The following is a 24514-nucleotide window of genomic DNA, read 5'->3' as shown; positions in this document are numbered from 1 at the left end:
GATTCCAACTCATGGTGATTCCCCAAGTGTATCGAGTAGAACTGTGTGCTTTGTAGGATTTTCAAAGCTGTGACCTTTTGTAAACAGATCACCAGGCCTGTCTTCCAAGGTACCTCTAAAACCAAATCCGTTGCCACTGAGTGGATTCCAACTCATAGCTACCCTATAGGACAGAGTAGAACTGCCCCATAGAGTTTCCAAGGAGCGCCTGGTGGATTCAAACTGCTGACCCTTTGGTTGACAGCTGTAGCTCTTAACTACTACGCCACCAGGGTTTTCAAGGCACCTCTGGGTGTGTTCAAATCACCAACCTTTTGGCTAGTAGTCCAGTACATAACTGTATCACCCAGTGACTCCTTGTATTTGTGTAGCAATACTTATTCACATGTTGGCTGTGTTTCTAGAGTCACCTTGTCCTCTGTAGTTAATGTAGTGTAAATGAAGGAGGCTGTCTTAGTTATCTAGTGCTGCTTTACCAGAAATACCACAAACAGAATTTTATTTTCCCACAGTTTAGGAGGCTAGAAGTCTGAATTCAGGGTTCTGGCTCTAGGGGAAGTCTCTCTCTCTGTTGGCTCTGGAAGATGGTCCTTGTTTCTTTAGCTTCTGCTTCCTGATTTCTTGGACATCTCCATGTGTCTTGACATCTCTCTTCCCCTATCTCTGCTCGCTCGTTTGCTTGTTTAATCTCTTTTATATCTCAAAGATAAACCCTACACTAATCCTTCCTCATTAACATAACAAAGTCAAGCTATCCCCAAATGGGATTATAACCACAGGCACAGAAGTTAGGATTTACAACACATATTTTGGGGGACATACTTCAATCCATAAAAGAAGGCTTTGCTTCAAGGAGGAGGAAGGGGAGCTGCCCTGTCCCATTGACCTCAGAGATACAGAAGACGAGTGGCCAGTGAGGATCACATGCTGGGGTGCACTCCACCTTAGAGTAAGCATGGCACATCTCCCTGAAAACATAGTTGAAACTTATAGTTTTGAGAAATGTTGGATGATGCTTTTCTTAGTAGATTCTAATATATAAAATATTTTTATAGTAAAGAATAAATGGCAGCATGACTTAAATATGTGGTGTATGTGTGTAACCTTCTAATAAAACAAAGCTTTGTTATTGTGAAAAATGAGCCTGTCTCAGGATATGCCACATGTTCCAGGTGGCCAAAATACATTGACCAGCTGGTTCTGTTGAGATGGTGACAAGTGTTATACCTTAGACTGTTGTTGTTGCTAGTTGGTGTCAACTCAATTCTGACTCATGGTGACCCTACTTGTGTAGAGTAGAACTGCTCCATAGGGCTTTCAAAGCTGTGACCTTTCAGAAGTGGATCACCAAAGCTGTCTCCTGAGGTGCTTCTGGGTGAGTTTGAACCACCAGCCTTTTGGCTAGTAGTCAAGAGCTTAACCGTTTGTGCCACAAGGGACGCAGTATCCCTTAGACTAGAGTTTCTCAACCTTAGTACTATTGACATTTAGAATCAGATAATGATTCTCTGTGGTAGTGGGGCTGTCTTGGGCACTGTTGAATGTTTAGCAGCATCGCTAGCCTCTACTCTTGGATGCCAGTAGCAACTCTTCCCAGTAATGACAATCAAAAATGTCTACAGACCTTGCCCAAAGTTGCCCCCAGCTGAGAAGTGCTGCCTTACAGTGTGTGCTGACATGTACAGGTTGAAGAAATGGACCTTGTTCTGAAACATCACTGAACTGCACGTATTGAATAGTATCCCAGATGGGACCCTTCCTTGAGCTCTCAGGCTCTACAGGATATTGAGTTCACTTAGGGTCACAGAACATAGATCAGCCCAGTAGGAAGTTTCTCTAGGACATATTTTCATGTACACATCCCTAAAGCTTCCCTTTAAACCATTACTTCCTGGGATTCCAACAATTAGGCCACTCCCATAATTAAGTCCAGATATCCTATTTTTCCATCTCAGGTATTGTGATTTGGGAAAAGGACTCACCTTCTTATGCTAGATATGTTGCTGTTGTTGTGTGCTGTTCAGTCAGTTCCAATGGATAATAACCCTATAGGGACAGGGTAGGACTGCCCCATAGGGTTTCCTAGGCTGTAATCTTTATGGCTGGAGCTCTGGTGGCGCAATGTTTAAGTGTTCGGCTGCTAACGAAAACTTTGGCAGTTTAAATCCACCTTGGAAACTCTATGGGGCAGTTCTACTGTCCTATAGGGTGGCTATGAATTGGACTTGACTCGAGGGCATTGGGTTTGGTTTTGGGTTTAATTTTTATGGGAGCAAATCACCATGTCTTCTCTCCCATGGAGCAGCTGGTGGGTTCAAACTGTTGACCTTTCGGTTAGCAGCTGAGCAGTTAACTATTGCCCCATGAGGGCTTCTTATGCTAGATATATTGACCTATACATTATAGGGTAAGGAAAGTTGGAGTTCCTGGGTGGCACAAATGGGTGAGCACTCAACTACTAGCAGAAACGTTGGTGATTTGAACTCACTCGGGGGCACCTCGGAAGAAAGGCTTGGCAATATGCTTCTGAAAGGTTACAGCTTTGAAAACCCTGTGGAGCAGTTCTCTGCATACATGGGGTCACCATGGAGTAGAATTGACTCGACAGCAACTAACAACAACAACAACAAAGAAAATTATATGGAAATTTAACCACCCTCCAAAATCCTTGCCTTAAATCTACATCCAAGCTGAAACCATGTGCTCAAAAAGCCACAACTAAGTTGGGGTCAGAGAAAAGCTCACCTGCCCTGGTTGACCCCAAGCAGCCAGACCCTTGTCTCTGGGGTGCTCTGACCTGCAATTCCAGGTAACGCTATCATATCTCTGCCTTCCCTTAATTTAGTTTCCAGCTCTCACTAAAGCACACTATGCTTGTTTTACTTTCTTAGATATTGCTCATCTCTGTAAGCACAAACCAGGGGCCCACTAGAACTGACCCATGCACCAGATACAGCATGTCAAGCCTTAGCACCACTCTTAAGCATCTTTTACACACCCATCACAACACAGGAAACTGAAGAACTTCTTCCTTTCCATGCATAGCTCTGGTTTTCCCATGATTTGAACTGAACAAAAGTAACTGAATTGCTGGAAAATTTTTGAGCCAAACAAAAATCAAAGTCCTTAAATCAAAGCCTCTCTCAAAACCCATGAGTGGACCCATCCGTTACATCCATAATGCGGTATTTGTCCATAGAGGGTGGTGCAGCAGACAGAAAAAGGGCTCAGGAGTCCTCTACTTTGGACCCAATAGCAGTCGACAATATCGCCATATTATGTGACCTTTGATAAGACACTTAATCTCCTTGATTTTTTCCAGTTTTGCAAGCTGAGATAACAAGCCCTGATAAATTTTATGCAAAAACACACTCCACAGAACTTACAGGTGTGATTTCCTGTCCTTGCTGCAAATGAACCTATCGCTTTTATTGTTGTTCATTAATCATTGTAATTTTGATACTAACTCTGTATCCAAAATATCCCTGTACCTGTAGGTTTAGTGAGTCTCCCATAGTCTGATGTTATAATTTCTTGTATTCCTTTGTCCTTCAAGAATCCACCCATATCTACCCATCTCTACTTGATTTTCACCATGCCTCTGTCAGTTTGTCATACTGCAGCAGCTTTCATGTTGCTGTGATGCTGGAAGCTATGCCATCGGTATTTCAAATACCAGCAGGGTCATCCATGGTGGACAGGTTTCAGCGGAGCTTTCAGGCTAAGACGTACTAGGAATAAGGACCAGGTAGTCTACTTCTGAAAAAATTGGCCAGAGAAAACCTTATGAATAGCAGCAGAACGTTGTCTGATATAACACTCAGTTTAAAAGGTGCTCAAAATACAACTGGGAAAGAGCTGCATCCTCAAAGTAGAGTAGACCTTAATGACGTGGATGGAGTCAAGCTTTCAGGACCTTCATTTGCTGATGTGGCACAACTCAAAATGAGAAGAAACAGCTGCAAATATCTATTAATATTTGGAACATGGAATACACAAAGTATGAATCTAGGAAAATTGGAAGTCGTCAAAAAAGAAATGAAACACATACAAACCAATATCCTAGGCATTGAAGAGCTGGAACAGACTGCTATTGGTCATTTTGAATTAGACAATCATATGGTCTATTATGCTGGGAATGACAAATTGCAGAGGAATGGCATCACATTCATCATCAGAAAGAGCACTTCAAGATCTAACCTTAAGTACAAAGCTATCAGTGATAGGATAGTATCCATACACCTACAAGGAAGACCAGTTAATATGACTAGTACTCAAATTTACAAACAAACCATTAATGCCAAAGATGAGAAAACTGAAGATTTTTATGAACTTCTGCAGTCTGAAATTGATCAAACATGCAATCAAGATGCATTGATAATTGCTGGTGATTGGAATCCAAAAATAGGAAACAAAGAGGAGCTCTAGTCGGAAAGTATGGCCTTGGTGATAGAAACAATGCTGGAGACCAAATAATAGAATTTTGCAGGACCAACAACTTCTTCATTGTAAATACCTTTTCCAACAACATAAACGGCAACTATACACATGGACTTCGCTGGATGGAAAACACAGGAATTAAATTGAATACATCTGTGGAAAGAGATGACGGAAAAGCTCAATATCATCAGTCAGAACAAGGCCAGAGGCTGACTGCAGAACAGGCCATCAATTACTCATATGCAAGTTCAAGTTAAGGCTGAAGAAAATTAAAACAACTAAAGTTCATGAGAGCCAAAGTACAACCTTGAGTACATCTCACCTGAATTTAGAGACCAACTCAAGAATAGATTTGATGCACTGAATGCTAATGATTGAACATGAGATGATTTACGGGGTGACATCAAAGACATCATACATGAGGACAGCAAAAGGTCACTAAAAAGAGAGGAAAGAAAGAGAAGACCAAAATAGATGTCAGAAGAGACTCTGAAACTTGCTCTCAAACATAGAGCAGCTAAAGCAAATGGAAGAAATGATGAAGTAAAACAACTGAGCAGAAGACTTCAAAGGGTGGCTCGAGAAGACAAAGTAAAGTATTATAATGAAATGTGCAAAGACCTGGCGTTAAAAAGTCAAACGAGAGCAACATGTTCAGGATTTCTTAAGTTGAAAGAACTGAAGATAGAATTCAAGCCTTGAGTTGCAATAGTGAAGGATTCTATGTGGAAAATATTAAACGATGCAGAAAGCATCAAAAGAAGACGGAAGGAATACACAGAGTCATTATACCGAAAAGAATTAGTTGATGTTCAACCATTTCAAGAGGTAGCATATGATCAGGAACCAATGGTACTGAAGGAAGAAGTCCAAGCTGCATTGAAGGCACTGGCAAAAAACAAGCCTCCAGGAATTGACGGAATATCAACTGAGATATTTCAACAAACAGATGCAGCGCAGGAAGTGCTCACTTGTCTGTACCAAGAAATTTGGAAGACAGCTAACTGGCCAACCAACTGGAAGAGACCCATGTTTATGCCTATTCCCAGGAAAGGTGATCCAACCAAATGGGGAAGTTATAGAGCAACATCATTAATATCGTACACAAGCAAAATTTTGCTGAAGATCATTGAAAAGCAACTGCAGCAGTATATTGGCAGGGAACCGCCAGAAATTCAGGCTGGATTTAGAAGAAGGTATGGAACAAGAGATATAATTGCTGATGTCAAATGGATCCTGGCTGAAAGCAGAGAATACCAGAAAGATATTTACCTGTGTTTTATTGTCCATACAAAGGCATTCGACTGTGTGGATCATAAAAAGTTATGGATAACATTGCAGAAAATGGGAATTTCAGAACACTTAATTATGCTCTTGAGGAACCTGCACATGGATCGAGAGGCAGTTGTTCGAACAGAACAAGGGGATACCACGTGGTTTAAAGTCAGGAAAGGTGTGCGTTACGGTTGTATCCTTTCACCATACCTATTCAATCTGTATGCTGAGCAAATAATCGGAGAAGCTGGACTATATGAAAAAGAATGGGACATCAGGATTGGAGGAAGACTCATTAACAACCTGCATTATGCAGATGACACAATCTTACTTGCTGAAAGTGAAGAGGACTTGAAGCATTTACTGATGAAGATCAAAGACCACAGCCTTCAGTATGGATTACACCTCAACATAAAGAAAACAAAAATCCTTACAACTAGACCAATAAGCAACATCGTGATAAATGGAGAAAAGATTGAAACTGACAAGGATTTCATTTTACTTGGATCCACAATCAACATCCATGGAAGCAGCAGTTGAGAAATCAAAGGACAGATTGTATTGGGCAAATCTGCTGCAAAAGACTTCTTTAAAGAGTTGAAAAGCAAACCTGTCACCTTGAAGACTAAGGTGTCCCTGACCCAAGCCATGGTGTTTTCAATTGCATTATATGCATGTGAAAGCTGGAGTATGAATAAGGAAGACCACAGAAGAATTGATGCCTTTGAATTGTGGTGTTGGCAAACAATGTTGAACATGTCATGGACTGCCAAAAGAATGAACAAATGTGTCTTGGAAGAAGTACAACCAGAATGCTCCTTGGAAGCAAGGATGGTGAGACTACGTCTTACATACTTTGGACATATTATCAGGAGGGATCAGTCACTGGAGAAAGACATCTTGCTTAGTAAAGTGGAGGGTCGGTGAAAAAGAGGAAGACCCTCAACGAGATGGATTGACACAGTGGCTGCAACAAAGGGCTCAAGCATAACAATGATTGTGAGCATGGCGCAGGACCAGGCGGTGCTTCACCTGTAGTACGTAGGGTCACTATGAGTTGGAACCGACTGGACAGCACCTAACAACAATAACGACAATATGATTTTAATGAGGCAGGGTTAGAGGCAGTTATGTTAATGAGGTGGGACACAATCTACAAGATTAGGTTGTATCTTGGGTTAATCTCTTTTGAGATATAAAAGAGAAGTGAGCAGAATGGAGAAGGACCTCACACCACCGAGAAAGAAGTGCTGGGAGCAGAATGCATACTTGTATCCTTTCACCGCATTTATTCAATCTTTATGCTGATAAAATAATCCAAGAAGCTGGATTATATGAAGAGGAATGTGGCATCAGGATTGGAAGAAGACTCATTAACAACCTGATTTATGCAGAAGACACAACCTATCTTTTTTTTTTTTTTTATTAACTTTTATTAAGCTTCAAGTGAACGTTTACAAATCCAATCAGTCTGTCACATATAAGTTTACATACATCTTACTCCGTACTCCCACTTGCTCTCCCCTTTTGGTTCAGCCCTTTCAGTCTCTCCTTTCGTGACAATTTTGCCAGCTTCCCTCTCTCTCTATCCTCCCATCCTCCCTCCAGACAAGAGTTGCCAACACAATCTCAAGTGTCCACCTGATATAATTAGCTCACTCTTCATCAGCATCTCTCTCCCACCTGCTGACCAGTCCCTTTCATGTCTGATGAGTTGTCTTCAGGGATGGTTCCTGTCCTGTGCCAACAGAAGGTCTGGGGACCATGGCCGCCGGGATTCCTCTAGTCTCAGTCAGACCATTAAGTATGGTCTTTTTATGAGAATTTGGGGTCTGCATCCCACTGATCTCCTGTTCCCTCAGGAGTTCTCTGACACAACCTATCTTAATGAAAGCAAAGAGGACTTGAAGCACTTACTGATGAAGATCAAAGACTACAGCCATCAATATGGATTACAGCTCAGTGTAAAGAAAACAAAAATCCTCACAACTGGACCCCTAAGCAACGTCATGATAAATGGAGAAAAGACTGAAGTTGTCAAAGATTTCATTTTACTTGGATTCACAATCAACACCCATGGAACTAGCAGTCAGGAAATCAAACAACATATTGCATTGGGCAAATCTGCTACAAGAGACCTCTTTTAAGTGTTGAAAAGCAATGACGTCACTTTGAGAACTAAGGTGCCCCTGACTTAAGCCATGATATTTTCAATAAAAAAAAAAATAGCCTCATATATTTGTGAAAGCTGGACAATGAATAAGGAAGACTGCAGAAGAATTGATGCCTTTGAATAATGGTGTTGTGGAAGAATATTGCATTCATCATAGGCTGCCAGAAGAATGAACACGTTTGTCTTGGAAGAAATACAGCCAGAGTGCTCCTTGGCAGCAAGGATGGTCAGACTTCCTATCATGTACTTTTGACATGTTATCAGGAGGGACCAGTTCCTGGAGAAGGACATCATGCTTGGTAAGGCAGAGAGGGTCAGCGAAAAAGCAGAAGACCCTCAATGAGATAGATTGACAAAGTGGCTGCAACAATGGGCTCAAACATAGCAACAATTGTGAGGATGGTGCAAGACCAGGCAGTGTTTTGTTCTGTCGTACGTGGAGTCACTATGAATGGAAACGGACTCAATGGCACCTAATAACAACTAATTGATTCTCTTGTCTTTGTCCACTGGAGCTAAGATATGGGGCTGAGAGTTTGTGAAGGGAAATATTTGCCTACCTAGAAATGGATCTAACCTTTTTCAAGTTAAGATATATCCCTGAAAATGATAAAGAACAAAGAAAATTTTGATCCCACAGTGACCTGTGACATATTCTTCTTCCATTCTTTCTTTCCCACTTTTACTCAGGGTCTTCTTCTTTTCATTCATATGACGGTTTAAGCATCTTTCCCCATTGCTGATCATAACTATAACCATGTACTAGCAACACCTAGAAGTCCTGGTGGTGTAGTGGTTAAGTCCTCGGCTACTAACCAAAAAGGTCAGCAGCTCAAATCCACCAGCCAATCCTTGGACACCCTATGGGACAGTTCTACTCTGTCCTATAGGGTCATTATGAGTTGGAACCAACTTGACGGCACCTAACAACAACATCAACACCTAGGAAGAGACGCTGTGAGTGAGGAGAATTCCTGAGGGTACACTGTAGGCTCTTGCTTCAGGTTTGGGCTTAAACTACAAGACTGGGTTCTGGAAGAAGTGTTTATTTATTTATTTATAGTTTTATAATTTTTTCACACTTCGAGGCCTAAAAGAATGGGCAGAATTAAAGAACTGAGATGGACTACTCTTTCACGTATTTTCAATGAGTGTTGAAACTCTGCAATTCAGCAATCTCAAGTATCTATCATAAGAGATGAACCATGAACTTGGATATATATATATATTCCCTTGGAATATTCATTGCAGGATTGAGTGAATTAAAAAAAAGTGCCCAAAAAGAAGTGGTTAATTTAATTATGGATCAAAAGTGTAATGGATTACCAGGAAGGGACTCAATATTATGGAAGCATATTTAATGATATGGAGACCTTAAGTAGGAATTACACTGTACAGAAAGGGAGAGAGGAAGAGATAAAGGGAGGGAAGGATAGGGGGAAGAGACAGAGACAGAGAGAAGAGGAGGAGGAGAGGGGAGGGGAAGGAAGGAGAGGGAAGGGGAGAGGAAGTAAGGAAGGGGATAGGAGGGGATGGGAGAGGAATTTCTGACAAAGGATATTTGGAAAAATCACTTGTTGATTCTCTCATGAACCTAGAAACAAAAATCCTTAAAAGATTTAACCAAATCAAATCTAGCAATATATAAAAATGATAATACAATGTGAGCAAATGGGATTTATTCCAGGTATGTAAAGTTGGTTTAATGTTCAAAGGACAATTTGTTTTGCCATATATTATAGAACTAATGAGTAAAATCACACAAGAATCTCAATAGCTGCAATAAAAGAATTTTATAAAATTCAGCATCGTTCATAACTTAAATAAAACCCCTAGCCAATTGGTAATACAAGGTAATTTGCCTGTTGGTATCTCCCACTAGACTGAGGTCCACGAGAATACAGATGTTCTTCACTAACATTTGCTTCAAAAGCTTATAGAATATATTGTGTCTCTATAAAAACTTGTTTGTGGAATTAATCTGCTGTGGAAATACATTATGATTTCTAGAATCACATCAATAGAATATCAGAGAAAGTGGGCCAATTATAGTTGAATTTCTAGAATGCGCGGGTGATTTTGTTAGCAATACTGAAATGGCTGGAGAATCATAATAGCATCCTAAAATAGCTGGGGCTTTTCTAAGAGGCTCTGAGATTTTAGAGATGATCCTATAGGCCTCCAGACTCCAGCTGTTGTTACCTCAGAGACAAGAGGCTGGATTTGAGAAGGAAGGATGGTGCCCATGGGAGAATCCCTCCAGAACTTTTTATGTGTGCTCAGGGGCTAGGAATCATGCCTTGATCTGGGCTTAGCGTAGAGAGAGTTCCACGTACACACTGGAATCAGTTGGTGTGTCCTCAGATCTCTGGGAAGTGGGAGTGATTTTTTTCTGTTTGAGAATCCAATGGCTCAACTCTGAGTATGTCACCTCTTGTGGGTCTTCTACTTCAGGGTCCTGGAAGAGGTAAATGGTGAGTAGGGTGTGCACACATTTATGGCAACTAGGAGGGAATAAGACTGCATTGAAGAGGGTGGGCTGAGGAGGACTTACCTCCCTATTCACCATGCCATCCACCTCAGGCTCTCTGTTCGGTATAGGGACATCTGCAGGGGACAGAATTTATTGAAACATCTGAAACGGAACTCCTAGATCCTGATTTCAGAAACACAGATACCAATACACAGAGAAATGCAGTGGGTACCTGAGGCTATTCAGTTTCCAAAAGCAGAGTGAGAAATTCTCTCTTTCTAAATTCAAAAGTCCATCCCATTAATAGCTCCTGCTTTCCATCCCATTGATTCTCCTACTTTCTTCCTTACATGGCTTCTTCTCCTAGATGTCTGTCCCTGCACTGGATGTTAAAAGGATATGGTGAAGAATTAGGCAATGGCCTGTGAGCTGAGGGAAGGGACAGCAGCACTGCTTCTCTCTCTAGAAAGTTCTATCTCTGTGGTTCCTGCGTTGAGCCAGATATCAACCTGTGAATGCGAAGCCACACCTCTGCACACCATCGCAGCTCCCTGCTCTGCTATGATGACACAGACCTCTTCTTCCTAAGACTTACTCTTTTTGGCAGGGCACCATCGATGAATGAGGAAGAAAACGAAGATGAGGAGGAGGAGGATGACCACTGAGAGACCAATCAGAATGTGCAGGCTTCTGAGGTTACCTGGAGGAAGATGTGACTCCAATAATAAGCAAATCATAGCAACTGCCATTTATTGATTCCCTACTGTGTGCCCTATAATGACACACAATATCTTTAATTCCATGACACTCCTGGATTAAGCAAATTCAATTCTTCATGAAGAGGAAAAAAGTGAAATTAAGTCCCAAAGAGGTAAAGGTAGTTATCTTATGTCATATAGTGAGGAAATGGTGACGAGAAGTGTTATGGATTGAATTGTGTTGCTTCAAAAATATGTTGAAGCCTAACCCCTGGTACCTGTGAACATGTCCTTGCTTGGAAATAAGGTCTTTGAAGACGTTATCAGTTAAGTTAACATGAGGTATTACTGGAGTGTGGTGGATCCTAATCCAATATGAGTGGTATCTTTATGACAGAGGAGAAGAGACACAGATAGTAGAGACAGAGGGAAAATAATAATGTGATGATGGAGTTATGCTACAGCCAAGTTATGCTGCAAGTCAAGAAACGCCTGGGGCTGCCAGGAGCTGGGAGAGACAAAAAAGAATCTTCCCCTACAGTCTCTGGAGAGAACATGGTCCTGCCAACACCCTGAATTTGGACTTTTAGCTTCCAGAGATGTGAACAATAAAATTTCTGTTCTTATAAGCTGCCCACTCTGTGGTACTTTGTTACAGCGGCCCTAGGAATCTGATACAAGAAGTGTAAACCCAGAGCTACAAAATGCAATGTGTTACCTTTCTCTGGTCTCACGAGACATCTTTTATGTTGGTCCACTAATGGAGAATTGCATGAAAAAGGCAATTTGCTTCTCCAGCTATTGCTGAACATCTTTTGCTGTTCATCTGTTTACTATTTATGGTAGGCAGAAGAGTATCCCCCCAAAAGATGTCTATGTCCTAATCCCTGGAACCCCTGAATATGTTATATTACATGCAAGAGGGAATTTAGATGGCAAGTGGAATTAAATTTGCTATTCAGTTGATGTTAAAATAGTAGATGAATTATTGTGGCCCCAATGTAATCACAAAAGATCTTATAAGAGAAAGAGGGAGGCAGAATAAAGTCAGAGAAAGAGATGTGATTATGGAAGCGGAGTCAGACTGATGCAGTGTGAGAAAGAATTGATCAGTCATTACTGGTTTTGAAGATTGACGAAAAGGGGCCATGAACTACCCCTAGATGGGGGTGCCTAGATGCTCACTGCCCCTAGAAGCTAGAAAAGGCAAGAAAATGGATCCTCCCTTAGAGCCTCCAAAAAAATTGAGCCCTGCCAACACTTTGATTTTAGCCCATTGAGGTCCATTTGGATGCTGGACCTCTAAAACTGTAAGATAATAACAATAGTAATAATACTGTGTTGTTTTAAGCCACTAAGTTTGTGGTTGGTTTAACATCAGAGAAGGCATGTGTCAGGGTTGCCTCCTTTCACCATAATTATTCAATCTGTATGCTGAGCAAATAATTCGAGAAGCTGGATAGTATGAAGAAGAATGGGACATCAGGATTGGAGGAAGACTCACTAACAACCTGCAATATGCAAATGACACAACCTTGCTTGCTGAAAGTGAAAAGGACTTGAAGTATTTACTGATGAAGATCAAAGACTACAACCTTCAATATGGATTACACCTCAACAGAAAGAAAGCAAAAATCCTCGCAACATCATGATAAACGGAGAAAATATTGAAATTGTGAAGGATTTCATCTTATTTGGATCCACAACCAATGCCCATGGAAGCAGCGGTCAAGAAATCAAACGACATATTGCATTGGGCAAATCTGTTGGAAAAGATCTCTTCATAGTGTTAAAAAGTAAAAATGTCACTTTGAGGACTAAGGTGTGCCTGACCCACACCATGATATTTTCAATTGTCTCATATGCATGAGAATACTGGACAATGGATAAGGAAGACCAGTGAAGAATTGATTCCCTTGAATGCCAGAAGAACAAACAAATCTGCTTGGAAGCACAACCAGAATGGTTCTTAGAAGTGACAGTGGTGGGATTTTGTCTCACATACTTTGGACATGTTATCAGGAAGCACCAGTCTTTGGAGAAGGATATCACACTTGGTAAAGTAGAAGGTCATCAAAAAAAGGAAGACCCTTAACAAGATGGATTAACACAGTGGCTGAAACAATGGGCTCAGACATAGCAATGATTATGAGGACAGTCCTGGACTGGGCACGGTTTTGTTCTGTTGTACGTAAGGTCTCTGTGAGTTGGAATCCACTAGAGGACACCTGACAACAGCAACAAGTTTATAATAATTTGTTATAGCAGCAAGAGCAAATGGATACATTAGTGCATAGTCAGCACATAGAACAGTGCTTGGATGAATAAATTAAAGAAGGAGTCATGTACTTGGATGAACTCAGTTCTGTCTTATTAGAAGGCTCTTATTCTATTGAGTACACCAAGGATGAATCCTGAAGGACAAGAGCTTGTTTCTTGGCAAATGGAACTTCTATGAGAACCCCGACCCAGGTCCTCCCTTCCTTTTCTTCTCTCTATCCCCCATGACTCTTTTCTTTAGTCAGAAATGGGACAGAATAAGTACTGCATTGCTCCCCGGAAAGGGGGTCAGTTTACTTCCACCCTCTTCTTTTGGGGCAGAACTTGGTCACAAAAAATCAGAGATTAAAAGTCTCACTGAGCCCCATGCTGGCCGTAGCCCCTTTTGCTATTGTAGAATCTGAGCATCAGAGAGGGAAGGTGACTAGTCCAAGGTCACAGAGCTGGGAAGTAGCAGAGCCTACACATGAACCCAAGTCTTCTGTCTCCTCAGGCTTCCACAAGCACAGACAAAAGGTCTCTTTTACTCACCGGCTTGATTGCTTGGTTCTGTGGGTGATGGGGAACAACTTGTAGAGTTTTCTAGAAAACAGGACAGGAGAAAGGTAAGGAGATGAGGTGATATGTCTTTTACCACAAGGAAGTCTGGTCATTCTTCCTTTGAGGTTGGTTCACAGCCAACACTCACTTTGTCATCTAACTCAAGGCTCCTGGGAGTACTGGAATCCCCTCCCCCATAATCCCCAGAGTGACAACGCCTTCCCTGAGACCTCAGGTGTGGAAAATGAAGAGGAGAGGCTGGTGATAAAAGGTGCCTGTACTCAAGGGGTTGGGGGTTCTCTCCCATTGGATGAGTGATATCTGTACTTGCCTTCTGGGAAATCATTCTCTGTGGGTGACAGGTCAGGAGGGGACTTCCGGGGAATGGGTAGTGGGTGAGGGGCTGATGCTAATTATGATCTCCCCAAACTGAGCCCAGCTTCTCCTCCTCCTGGGTCTTCCCTGACTCGTTTTGTCCTCTACCTGGATACATACAATCCCCAAGTGGACTTCAAAGAAGAGGTGGAAGAGGGATTTAGAGCCTCCCTATATACCATCCTAGGCCTTGACATCCTCTCGTACTAAGCATCTTTTCCTCTCTGTATTTAACTATGCTTATTTCTCCTTTTTTATTTATTTCTCCCCAGCATCCTTGACCTCCCTCATCACCATCTAGGGCTATCCACAGATACATCCTTAAATTTTAGTCTGAGTCACAAGACATGGGGCAAATATGAGATTTCCTACCCTTGACCAAAAGGTGCAGTGGATCACTTGGGTCTGACCACACATAGGGAGAGTGGTTGAAAGACCCGTAGCATCTATAGATCCCACCATAGGCTGGGGTCACAGGACCCAGAGGGAAGTCAGCCTGGAATGCACCACTGTGGCTCTGTACTCCATGGAGCCAGGACTCATGGGCATCCTCCTTTCTAGATAGATGGTACATGTCGAATGAGCTCTCTGAATGACAGCACAAGGTCACGTTCTCTCCTGACATCACCACAGAGCCCAGCTGGGCCAAGAGAGATGGTTTCTTGTATACACCTGTAAGAAAAACAGGCACTTTAGTCAGAAAGGCTCTCTATTTCTCATGATCTCTCTCCCTCTCATCTGTCTCCTTCTGCCTCTGATGTCTCTCCTTCTCTCTCTAGTTCCCTCTGTCTCCCCCTCTCTAGGTCTCTGCCTTCCTGAATTTCCTTTCTTTCTGGATTTTTGCACTGTCTGTATCTTTCCTTGCATCAGCTCATTTGATATGTTGTTCTTTTTCTCTCGTTCTTAGTCTCTCACTTTCTGCTTATCTCTCTCTTTCTGTTTCCACATCTTTCTCTGGTTCTGTCTTTCTAGTTCTCTTTTGAGGTCTTTGCCTCTTGCCCCCCAAATCTCCATCTTTGTGTGTGTGTGTATATATATATATTTGCGTCACTCATCCAGGTCTCTGCTATTAAGGACTCTTGTTTTTCCTCTCACATCTTTCTCTCCTTGTCTCTAACCCCTTTTCTCTCCACCAATTTCTTTCATTTTCTATATGTCTGAATCTCTCTCTCTCCATGGACTTCTGTCTCTCTGTCTCTGACTGTTCCTGGATGGAACGGATCTCTTTTCTCTTCTTTCTACCCTCCTCTCCACCCCCAGTTTATTCTATTTGTGTGTGTTTCCATGCCCCTGCTTTTCAGTGATTTTACTTTCTTTCTCACTGGGTCTCCACATGGGCTTTTCTCCTCAATAATCCTATAACACCTGGGGTTACCTTAAAACATGGACCCGAGGAGCCAGTTTGGGGACCCCCAGAACACACACAGGCCACAAGGGCTGGTATTAGGCTCCTTCACTTGGGACCAATATTATTATGGCTCAACCATGTAGAAGTAAGATTTATCAGAAAACACAGTATCTATTTATAAGTCTCCCATGGGCTGAGGCCAGCCTGGAATAGGCCAACTGACCTGCATCTCAAGTCAGATATATGACTTGTCTTTGGATAGAGGACAGAGGGTAGAGTTAAAACGGCAGACCAAATTTCTAAATCACTCTAGGTCTCTAGACAGTGAGAGGGGAAGTGTACTCCCTCTATATGTAGGCTTATCTGTTTGTATCTCCACATCTCTCTCTTTATCTCCATTTCTGATTCCTCTTGTTTTTGTTCCTGTCTGTGTCCTTTATGCTATAACATATTATCTGTATTTGTTTCTCCTCTTTCTTTGTTTCTGTTGGTATCTTTATCTCTCAGTAAAAGGTCTTTCTTTCTCAATAAAAACCTTGTTCTTACCTCTCTCACCACCACCTGAGACTCCCAACCCTTAGAACATCCAACCTGTGTGCCATAGAAGCCAGGAGAGGGGAACAGGTCTGGGAACTCTCACCTGTGATTACAAGCTTCAGGGAGTCACTGGGGTCTGACCACTCATAGGGGGAGTGACTGAAAGAACCATAGCATCTGTAGGTCCCCACATGGGAAATTGTCATAGAACCCAAGGAGAAGTCAGCCTGGGAGTTGCCACCATGGAATCTCCCAACAAGATGCAAGGGGTCCTTGGTTTCCCCCTCTTTGTATAGTATGTAGGTGTCAAACATGATTTCTGAGGAGCACCGCAGGGTCACATTCTCTCCCAGTCTCATGACGGGATCTGGCTGGGCCAAGAGGGAAGGTTTCCTGTACACACCTAAGAGCAAAGAGGTTATGAGTTTAAAAAGAATAACCCTTTCTCTGCCTGCTCCATGAGACCTGAAATAATGAGGATCACTCTCAGTGCCCATACTTCTCCTTCCTCTCTGTGTCTGTGTATGTTCCTCTCTGTCTCCCATCCTGTATGTACAGTTGATCCTCATTATTTGTTGATTTTGAATCTGTGAATTCACCTACTCACGAAAATTTATGTGTAACACCCAAATCAATACTTGTGGTTCTTTACAGACATGCACAGAGTGGCAAAAAATTTGATCCACACGTCACCCACCTCTGAGCTGCCGTCAAACAAGGGAGGTTCTGTCTCCTTTTTTTTAAAAAAAAAATTATTTTGTTGCTGTTGTTGAGAATATACATACCAAAACATACGATAATTCAGCCATTTCTACATGAACAATTCAGTGACATTGATTCCATTCCTGGAGTTGTGCAACCATTCTCACCCTCCTTCTCTGGGTTGTTCCTCCCCCATTAACATAAACTCACACTCCTCCTAAAGTTCTTTCTAATCTTTTAAATTGCTGTCACTTGGTTCCCATATAGGTAGTTTTTAAGAGTATGATGCTCAAGGCATACATTCTGTACTAGTTAAGCTAAGCTATTGTTTGGTTTTAAGAAGACTTCAAGGAATATTTTTGGTTTAACTTCTAAAGATTATCTCAGGGTAATAGCTCCAGGGGTTCATCCAGCTCCCATGGCTCCATAAAGTCTGGAATTCAGAAGAGTTTGAAATTCTGTTCTGCATTCTGCCCCTCCCCTCATCAAAGATTCTTCTATAAAATCTTCGATCAAAATGTTTCAGTACTGGTAGCTGGGCACCATCCAGTTCTGGTCTCCTGACAAAAGCAGTTGTTCATGGAAGCAATTAGCAACACATTCCATATCCTCCTCCAATTCCTGACTCTCCTTCCTCTATTGCTCCAGGTGAATAGACACCAATTGTTGTGAAGCTCTACCTTTTTGTTTCAGCTCTCATGCTGTTCCAAGTGTCCTTTTTCTGGTGATTTTGCTGTTTAAAATGGCTGCCAAGCTTAGTGCTGAAGTGCTGTCTAGTGTTCCTAAGCACAAGAAGGCTGTAATGTGCCTTGTGGAAAAAATGCATGTGTTAGATAAGCTTTGTTCAGGCATAAGTAATAGAGCTGTTGGCCATGAGTTCGATCATTCTCTTTGTGCTGACACTCACTTTCCTACCTCCTTCTTTCACTTATAAGGGCCCTGCGATTGCACTGGCCCCATTAGAATAATCCAGGGTAATCTCCCTATCTCGAAGTCAACTAATTATCAGTCTTAACTTCATCTTCAACCTCATTTCCCTATTTCCACATATTCATAAGTTCCAGAGAGTAGAACTTGGATACCTTTGGGAGGTCATTCTTCTGGACACTATCATACTTAATTCCCTGAGTTAAATCCCTGTTTACCTAAAATACCTAGAGTGGTTTCCATTGTTCTGATTGGATCCCAATTGTCACTCCCACTGGAAAAGTCTGAGATTAATGGGATCAGGACACTGAAAAGTCAACATGGACAGGAGATCTTACCTGTGACCATGATCTCCAGGGGATCACTGGGTGTTGACCATGTGGAGGAGTGATGATAAGAACCATAGCATCTGTAGATTCCAGCATGTGCTGGGGTCACAGGGCCCATGATGAAATTCTTTGAGGATAGTACTTTCTGGGACTTAGGGACAAGGGACCCATGTTCCTTGTATACCCTGAACATGGCAAACCCAAAATGAGAGTGACACTGAAGATGCACATGCTGTCCTACAGGAACCACATGACTTGGCCAGGCAGTCAGGGAGGGCTTGTTGTGATAGCCTGGGTGAGAAGAATTCAGTCTTAGGAAAATGTGGAGTTTGTCCTCCCCTCACTGTGCTTGGAGGTTCCTCCTTTCCAATTGTCTAAAGATTTTTTCTCAAACCTGGGATGTGCAGAACTACCATGAAGACTTCCAACATCAAATAGGTATGACATGTGTTCTTGCAACAAAAATGTTGACAGAGGATTTTGAACAAGTACTGAATAATGAACTCTTACTAGATGTTGAGAAGACAAAATTAATTCTATAAAATGACACAATGCACACTTGGAATAACCAAAATCAAACCAAACTCATTGCTGCCAAGTCAATTCCAACTCCTAGCAACCCTATAGGACAGAGTAGAACAGCCCCACAAGGTTTCCAAGGAACAGCAGGAGGATTCAAACTGCTGACCTTTTGGTTAGCAGCCGTAGCTTTTAACCACTGTGCAACTAGGGCTCCACACATGGAAAAAAAAAAAAAAAAACTAAACCCAGTGCCGTCGAGTTGATTCCGACTCATAGCGACCCTATAGGACAGAGAAGAACTGCCCCACAGAGTTTTCAAGGAGCGCCTGGCGGATTCGAACTGCTGACCTTTTGGTTAGCTGCCATAGCACTTAACTACTATGCCACCAGGGTTTCCACGCATGGAATAGAAGAGCAAAATCTATGTGGATGAAATAACATCAGATAACATATGAAACCCATTAAACAACTGAAGCTGTATCAGAATAATCTGCCATTTCAGAAGTCCATTACATACGGTTCCCCCACCTCTTCTGATAGTAGGATAGTAGCGACATTCTGCAGCTCCTATTGTTATGGAAAAAGCAGAGAATATGATGGGCCTGTTTTTCCTAGCATTGGTTCTTCCATTCTCACTACAGTCCTAGTCTCTGAGCTTCACATTGTCTTCCAGATGCCCATAGAGACTGGCTCAGCCAAGAAGAGTGCTGAAAGGTTTTTTGAGCAGAATTGAACCTAGAGTTCCCAGGGCCCTGACTTTCTTGTTCACAAGTGATCTACCCATCAGGCTTGCTATAGTCAACCCATCAGCCTAATTTCCTGTGCTGTCTGACCTCCTGTTACAGGAAAATCCTCTTATTTGGAGTTGGAAAGCAACCTAAATTTTGGGGGAAGGACTCACCCACTTGTGCCCAGATCCTCTTGACCATAAAGAATCCTAGAAAGAAAGGCTTATGATGGTTGATCCATTTGCATACAAAACCTGGTCTTCCAATACAGCCCCTTCTGGTCCAAGTGAGGGACGTGCTTGGCTAAAGGTAAACTCTACTCTCAATCTCCACCCCACCTTCATGCAAGCAAAGCTCTGTCCTGTGAGGACACCAAGCCTTCAGGTCAATATTTCCCACCGTAATGTTCCCTCCTTTTCACTTGCTTCTATGACTTACCGAGACAGACCAGGCCAATGAATGTGGGGGACATGGCACTGCTTGTACTGCACAGGAGGTTCCAACCCAGCAAAACTGACAAAAGCACAGTGTCTTAGGCTGGGTTCTCTAAAGAAGCAAAACCAATAAAGTGTATAAATATATATAGAGAGATTTATATCAAGGAAACAGCTCACGTGATTGTAGGGGTTGGAAAGTCCCAAGTCCTTGGATCAGGATAGAGGCCTTTCCCAATTCACGGAGCTGCAGAGGCTGGTAAACCCAAGATGAGCAGGTTGGAGAGCAGGGCTCCCACTCACAGGCAGTGAAGTTTGAGGAATCCCAAGGTCAGCAGGCAAGGCTGCAAGGTTTCTCCTGATTCACGTAGCTGCAGGGGCTGGTGAACCCAAGATAGGCAGGTTGGGGAGCAGGGTCTTGTTCGAAGGCCGTGAAGATCGATGAATCCCAAGATGGACAGGTAAGCTGCTAGCTCAAGTCCCAAGAACCAGAGGCCAGACAAGACACAGCTGCTGGATCCAGGACAAGCCAACAACCTTTGCCAAGTGAGCAGGAAGGAAGTAGGCGGTGAAAGGTGGAGAGATGAAGGCTGAGGGGGCGGTGAGTGGCCACAGGCCCCACCCCTGCCAATACCACTCAGCAGGTTCCATCATGGGGGTGATCACATATCAAATTTCAACAGGGAAGTGATCACAACATTATACAACTGCCAAAACAGTGAGAATCATGGCCCAGCCAAGTTGACACACAACCTTAACCATCACACACAGGATGTCATTAGAAAGCCCCAGCTCATGCAGTTTGCAAATTGACCACACACAGAAAGGCAGCGAACGCACTCTCTTCTAATCTTACATAAGGCTGGGGGTGATGGCCTGATCAAGGACAATATCAACTTCCTGGAAAATTTTTAGAGCTACTGCTTTACATTATATACCGATTAAGGCTGGACATGAAACATATATCCAGCCGAAACTCTCATACACAGAATGATCAAATTCTACACTCACATTAAAGGTCTTTGATGTGTTCTGTTGATTTGAGCTGAGCTTTGAAGTCTTCTGTATATGTAATAGGCCATGTATTTAATAGACTTTATTATAACAACAACCATATATATATAAATTATTTTTCCATTTGTATTTCTAGTATCATCCAAGAACCAGTTAAAAAAAGTCTTTTATTTTCCTGTAGTAGGATTATGAAGTTATTATTATTATTATTATTTTGCTGTGGTGTGCCATAGAGTCTATTTTTGACTCAGTGACTCCATGTGACAGAGTAGAACTGCCCTATAGGGTTTCCTAAAGTGTAATTTTTACAGGAGCAGATAGCCCAGTCTTTTTCACAAGAATCCACTGGATGGGTTAAAACCACTAACCTTTTGGTTAGCAGCAGAGCACTTAACAATTGCACCACAAAATTCCAGTTTATCAGCAAAGAGCTATACATGTATATTCTGGGTCTTGTACTTTTATCTGGAATTAATTTTATGGATTAGGGCCCAAACTCAAAGTTCTGTCTTGCTTAAATAATTTGCTGTGTATTTTCCATCAAAGGTTGATACATTTCAAACATTATATCTTCAGATATTTTTTTGTCCTCTCCCTTTCTGTTTCTATAACTCCAATTACACATATGTAAGGTCATATGATAATATCCCATATGTCACTGAGGTCTGCCCATTTATTCCAACATTTTTGTGTGTGTGCGTGTGTTTCATTTTGGAGAGTTTCAATTGCTGTTTTCGAGTTTAATAAATTATGATCCTGCAGTATCTAATCTGCTGTTAATCTCGTTCATTGAATTCTTTTATTTTTTTTCATTTCTGATATGCCTTTCAAGATTTCCGTTTGGCATTTTCTTATATTTTCTATTTTTCTACATATTACATTATGTTTTTCTTTAATACTTCTACATATTTAATGTTTATAAAAATTTCAGTTCAATCCCAACAGCTGCTCCATGGGATAAAGATGTGGCAGTCTGCTTCTGTAAAGATTACAGCCTTGGGAACCCTATGGGGCAGTTCTGCTCTGTCCTATACTGTCACTAAGAGTTGGAATTGACTTGATGGGAATGGGTTTGAATTTTTTTTGGTTTTATGATAGTTTAAATTCCCTTTTTTTTTTTTTTTTAATAATTTTTATTGTGCTTTAAGTGAAAGTTTACAAATCAAGTCAGTCTCTCACATAAAAACGTATATACACCTTGCTACATACTCCCAATTATTCTCCCCCTTAATGACACAGCCGGCTCTCTCCCTCCACTCTCTCTTTTCTCGTCCATTTCGCCAGCTTCTAACCCCCTCCACACTCTCATCTCTCCCCCAGGCAGGAGATGCCAACATAGTCTCAAGTGTCCACCTCATCCAAGAAGCTCACTCCTCCCCAGCATCCCTCTCCAACCCATGGTCCAGTCCAATCCATGTCTGAAGACTTGGCTTCGGGAATGGTTCCTGTCCTGGGCCAACAGAAGCTCTGGGGGCCATGACCACCGGGGTCCTTCCAGTTTCAGTCAGACCATTAAGTCTGGTCTTTTTATGAGAATTTGGGATCTGCATCCCACTACTTTCCTGCTCCCTCAGGGGTTCTCTGTTGTGTTCCCTGTCAGGGCAGTCATCAGTTGTAGCCGGGCACCATCTAGTTCTTCTGGTCTCAGGATGATATAGTCTCTGGCTCATGTGGCCCTTTCTGTCTCTTGGGCTCGTAATCGCCTTGTGTCCTTGGTGTTCTTCATTCTCCTTTGATCCAGGTGGGTTGAGACCAATCGATGCATCTTAGATGGCTGCTTGCTAGCGTTTAAGACCCCAGACGCTACTCTTCAAAGTGGGATGCAGAATGTTTTCTTAATAGATTTTATTATGCCAATTGACTTAGATGTTCCATGAAACCATGGTCCCAGACCCCTGCCCCTGCTATGCTGGCCTTCGAAGCATTCAGTTTATTCAGGAAACTTCTTTGCTATTGGTTTAGTCCAGTTGTGCTGACCTCCCCTGTATTGTGTGCTATCTTTCCCTTCACCTAAAGTAGTTCCTATCTACAATCTAGTTAGTGAATGCCCCTCTCCCATCCTCCCTCCCTCCCCCTCTCGTAACCACAAAAGAATGTTTTCTCCTCAGTTTAAACTATTTCTCAAGTTCTTATAATAGTGGTCTCATACGATATCTGTCCTTTTGCAACTGACTAATTTCACTCAGCATAATGCCTTCCAAGTTCCTCCATTTTATGAAATGTTTCACAGATTCCTCATAGTTCTTTATCGATGTGTAGTATTCCATTGTGTGAATATACCATAATTTATTTATCCATTCTTTCTTTGATGGGTACCTTGGTTGCTTCCATCTTTTTGCTATTGTAAACAGTGTTGCAATAAACATGGGTCTGCATATATCTGTTCGTGTAAAGGCTCTTATTTCTCTAGGGTATATTCCGAGGAGTGGGATTGCTGGATCGTATGGTAGTTCTATTTCTAGGTTTTTAAGGAAGCGCCAAATCAATTTCCAAAGTGGTTGTATCCTTTGACATTCCCACCAGCAGTGTAGAAGTGTTCCAATCTCTCCACAGCCTCTCCAACATTTATTCTTTTGTGTTTTTTGGATTAATGCCAGCCTTGTTGGAGTGAGATGAAATCTCATTGTAGTTTTGATCTGCATTTCTCTAATGGCTAATGATTGTGAACATTTCCTCATATATCTGTTAGCTACCTGAATGTCTTCTTTAATGAAGTGTCTATTCATATCTTTTGCCCATTTTTTAATTGGGTTATTTGTGTTTTTGCAGTTGAGTTTTTGCAGTATCATGTAGATTTTAGAGATCAGACGCTGATCGGAAATGTCATAGCTAAAAACTTTTTCCCAGTCTGTAGGTAGTCTTTTTACTCTTTTGGTGAAGTCTTTGGATGAGCATAGGTGTTTGATTTTTAGGAGCTCCCAGTTATCTAGTTTTTCTTCTGCATTCTTAATAATGTTTTGTATACTGCTTATGCCATGTATTAGGGCTCCTAACATTGTCCCTATTTTTTCTTCCATGATCTTTATCATTTTAGATTTTATATTTAGGTCTTTGATCCATTTTGAGTTAGTTTTTGTGCATGGAGTGAGGTATGGGTCTTGTTTCATCTTTTTGCAAATGGATATCCAGTTATGCCAGCACCATTTGTTAAAAAGACTGCCTTTTCCCCAGTTAACTGTTTTGGGGCCTTTGTCAAATATCAACTGCTCATATGTGGATGAATTTATGTCTGGATTCTCAATTCTGTTCCATTGGTCTATGTATCTGTTGTTGTACCAGTATTAGGCTGTTTTGACTACTGTGGCGGTATAATAGGTTCTAAAATCAGGTAAAGTAAGGCCTCCCACTTTGTTCTTTTTCAGTAATGCCTTATTTATCCGGGGCCTCTTTCCCTTCCATATGAAGTTGGCGATTTGTTTCTCCATCTCATTAAAGAATGTCGTTTTGATTTGGATCAGAATTGCATTAAATGTATAGATCGCTTTTGATAGAATAGACATCTTTATAATGTTAAGTTTTCCTATCCATGAGCAAGGGTACGATTTTCCACTTATGTAAGTCTCTTTTGGTTTCTTGCAGAAGTGTACTGTAGTTTTCTTTGTATAAGTCTTTTACACCTCTGGTAAGATTTATTCCTAAGTATTTTATCTTCTTGGGGGCTACTGTGAATGGCATTGATTTGGTGATTTCCTCTTCGATGTTCTTTTTGTTGGTGTAGA

The 24514-nt window shown here is 41.8% G+C and overlaps 1 protein-coding gene across 1 annotated transcript; it reads right to left on the bottom strand.

The window, feature by feature from the left end:
- Nucleotides 1-8245: 8245 nt before the first annotated feature.
- Nucleotides 8246-19819, bottom strand: LOC100667860 (killer cell immunoglobulin-like receptor 3DS1). Its single transcript, XM_023544104.2, is given in 8 exon segments — nt 8246-10207; nt 10209-10495; nt 10957-11061; nt 13871-13921; nt 14627-14926; nt 16243-16542; nt 18107-18436; nt 19786-19819. Coding segments are annotated over 8 exon segments (1440 nt in total). The 3' UTR covers nt 8246-10174.
- Nucleotides 19820-24514: the final 4695 nt, after the last annotated feature.

Source organism: Loxodonta africana, chromosome 11 (genome assembly GCF_030014295.1).
Source record: "Loxodonta africana isolate mLoxAfr1 chromosome 11, mLoxAfr1.hap2, whole genome shotgun sequence".
In the NCBI taxonomy this organism is placed as follows: domain Eukaryota; kingdom Metazoa; phylum Chordata; class Mammalia; order Proboscidea; family Elephantidae; genus Loxodonta; species Loxodonta africana.
The sequence above is the reverse complement of the archived record's forward strand: the minus strand, read 5'-3'. Positions and strand labels throughout refer to the sequence as shown.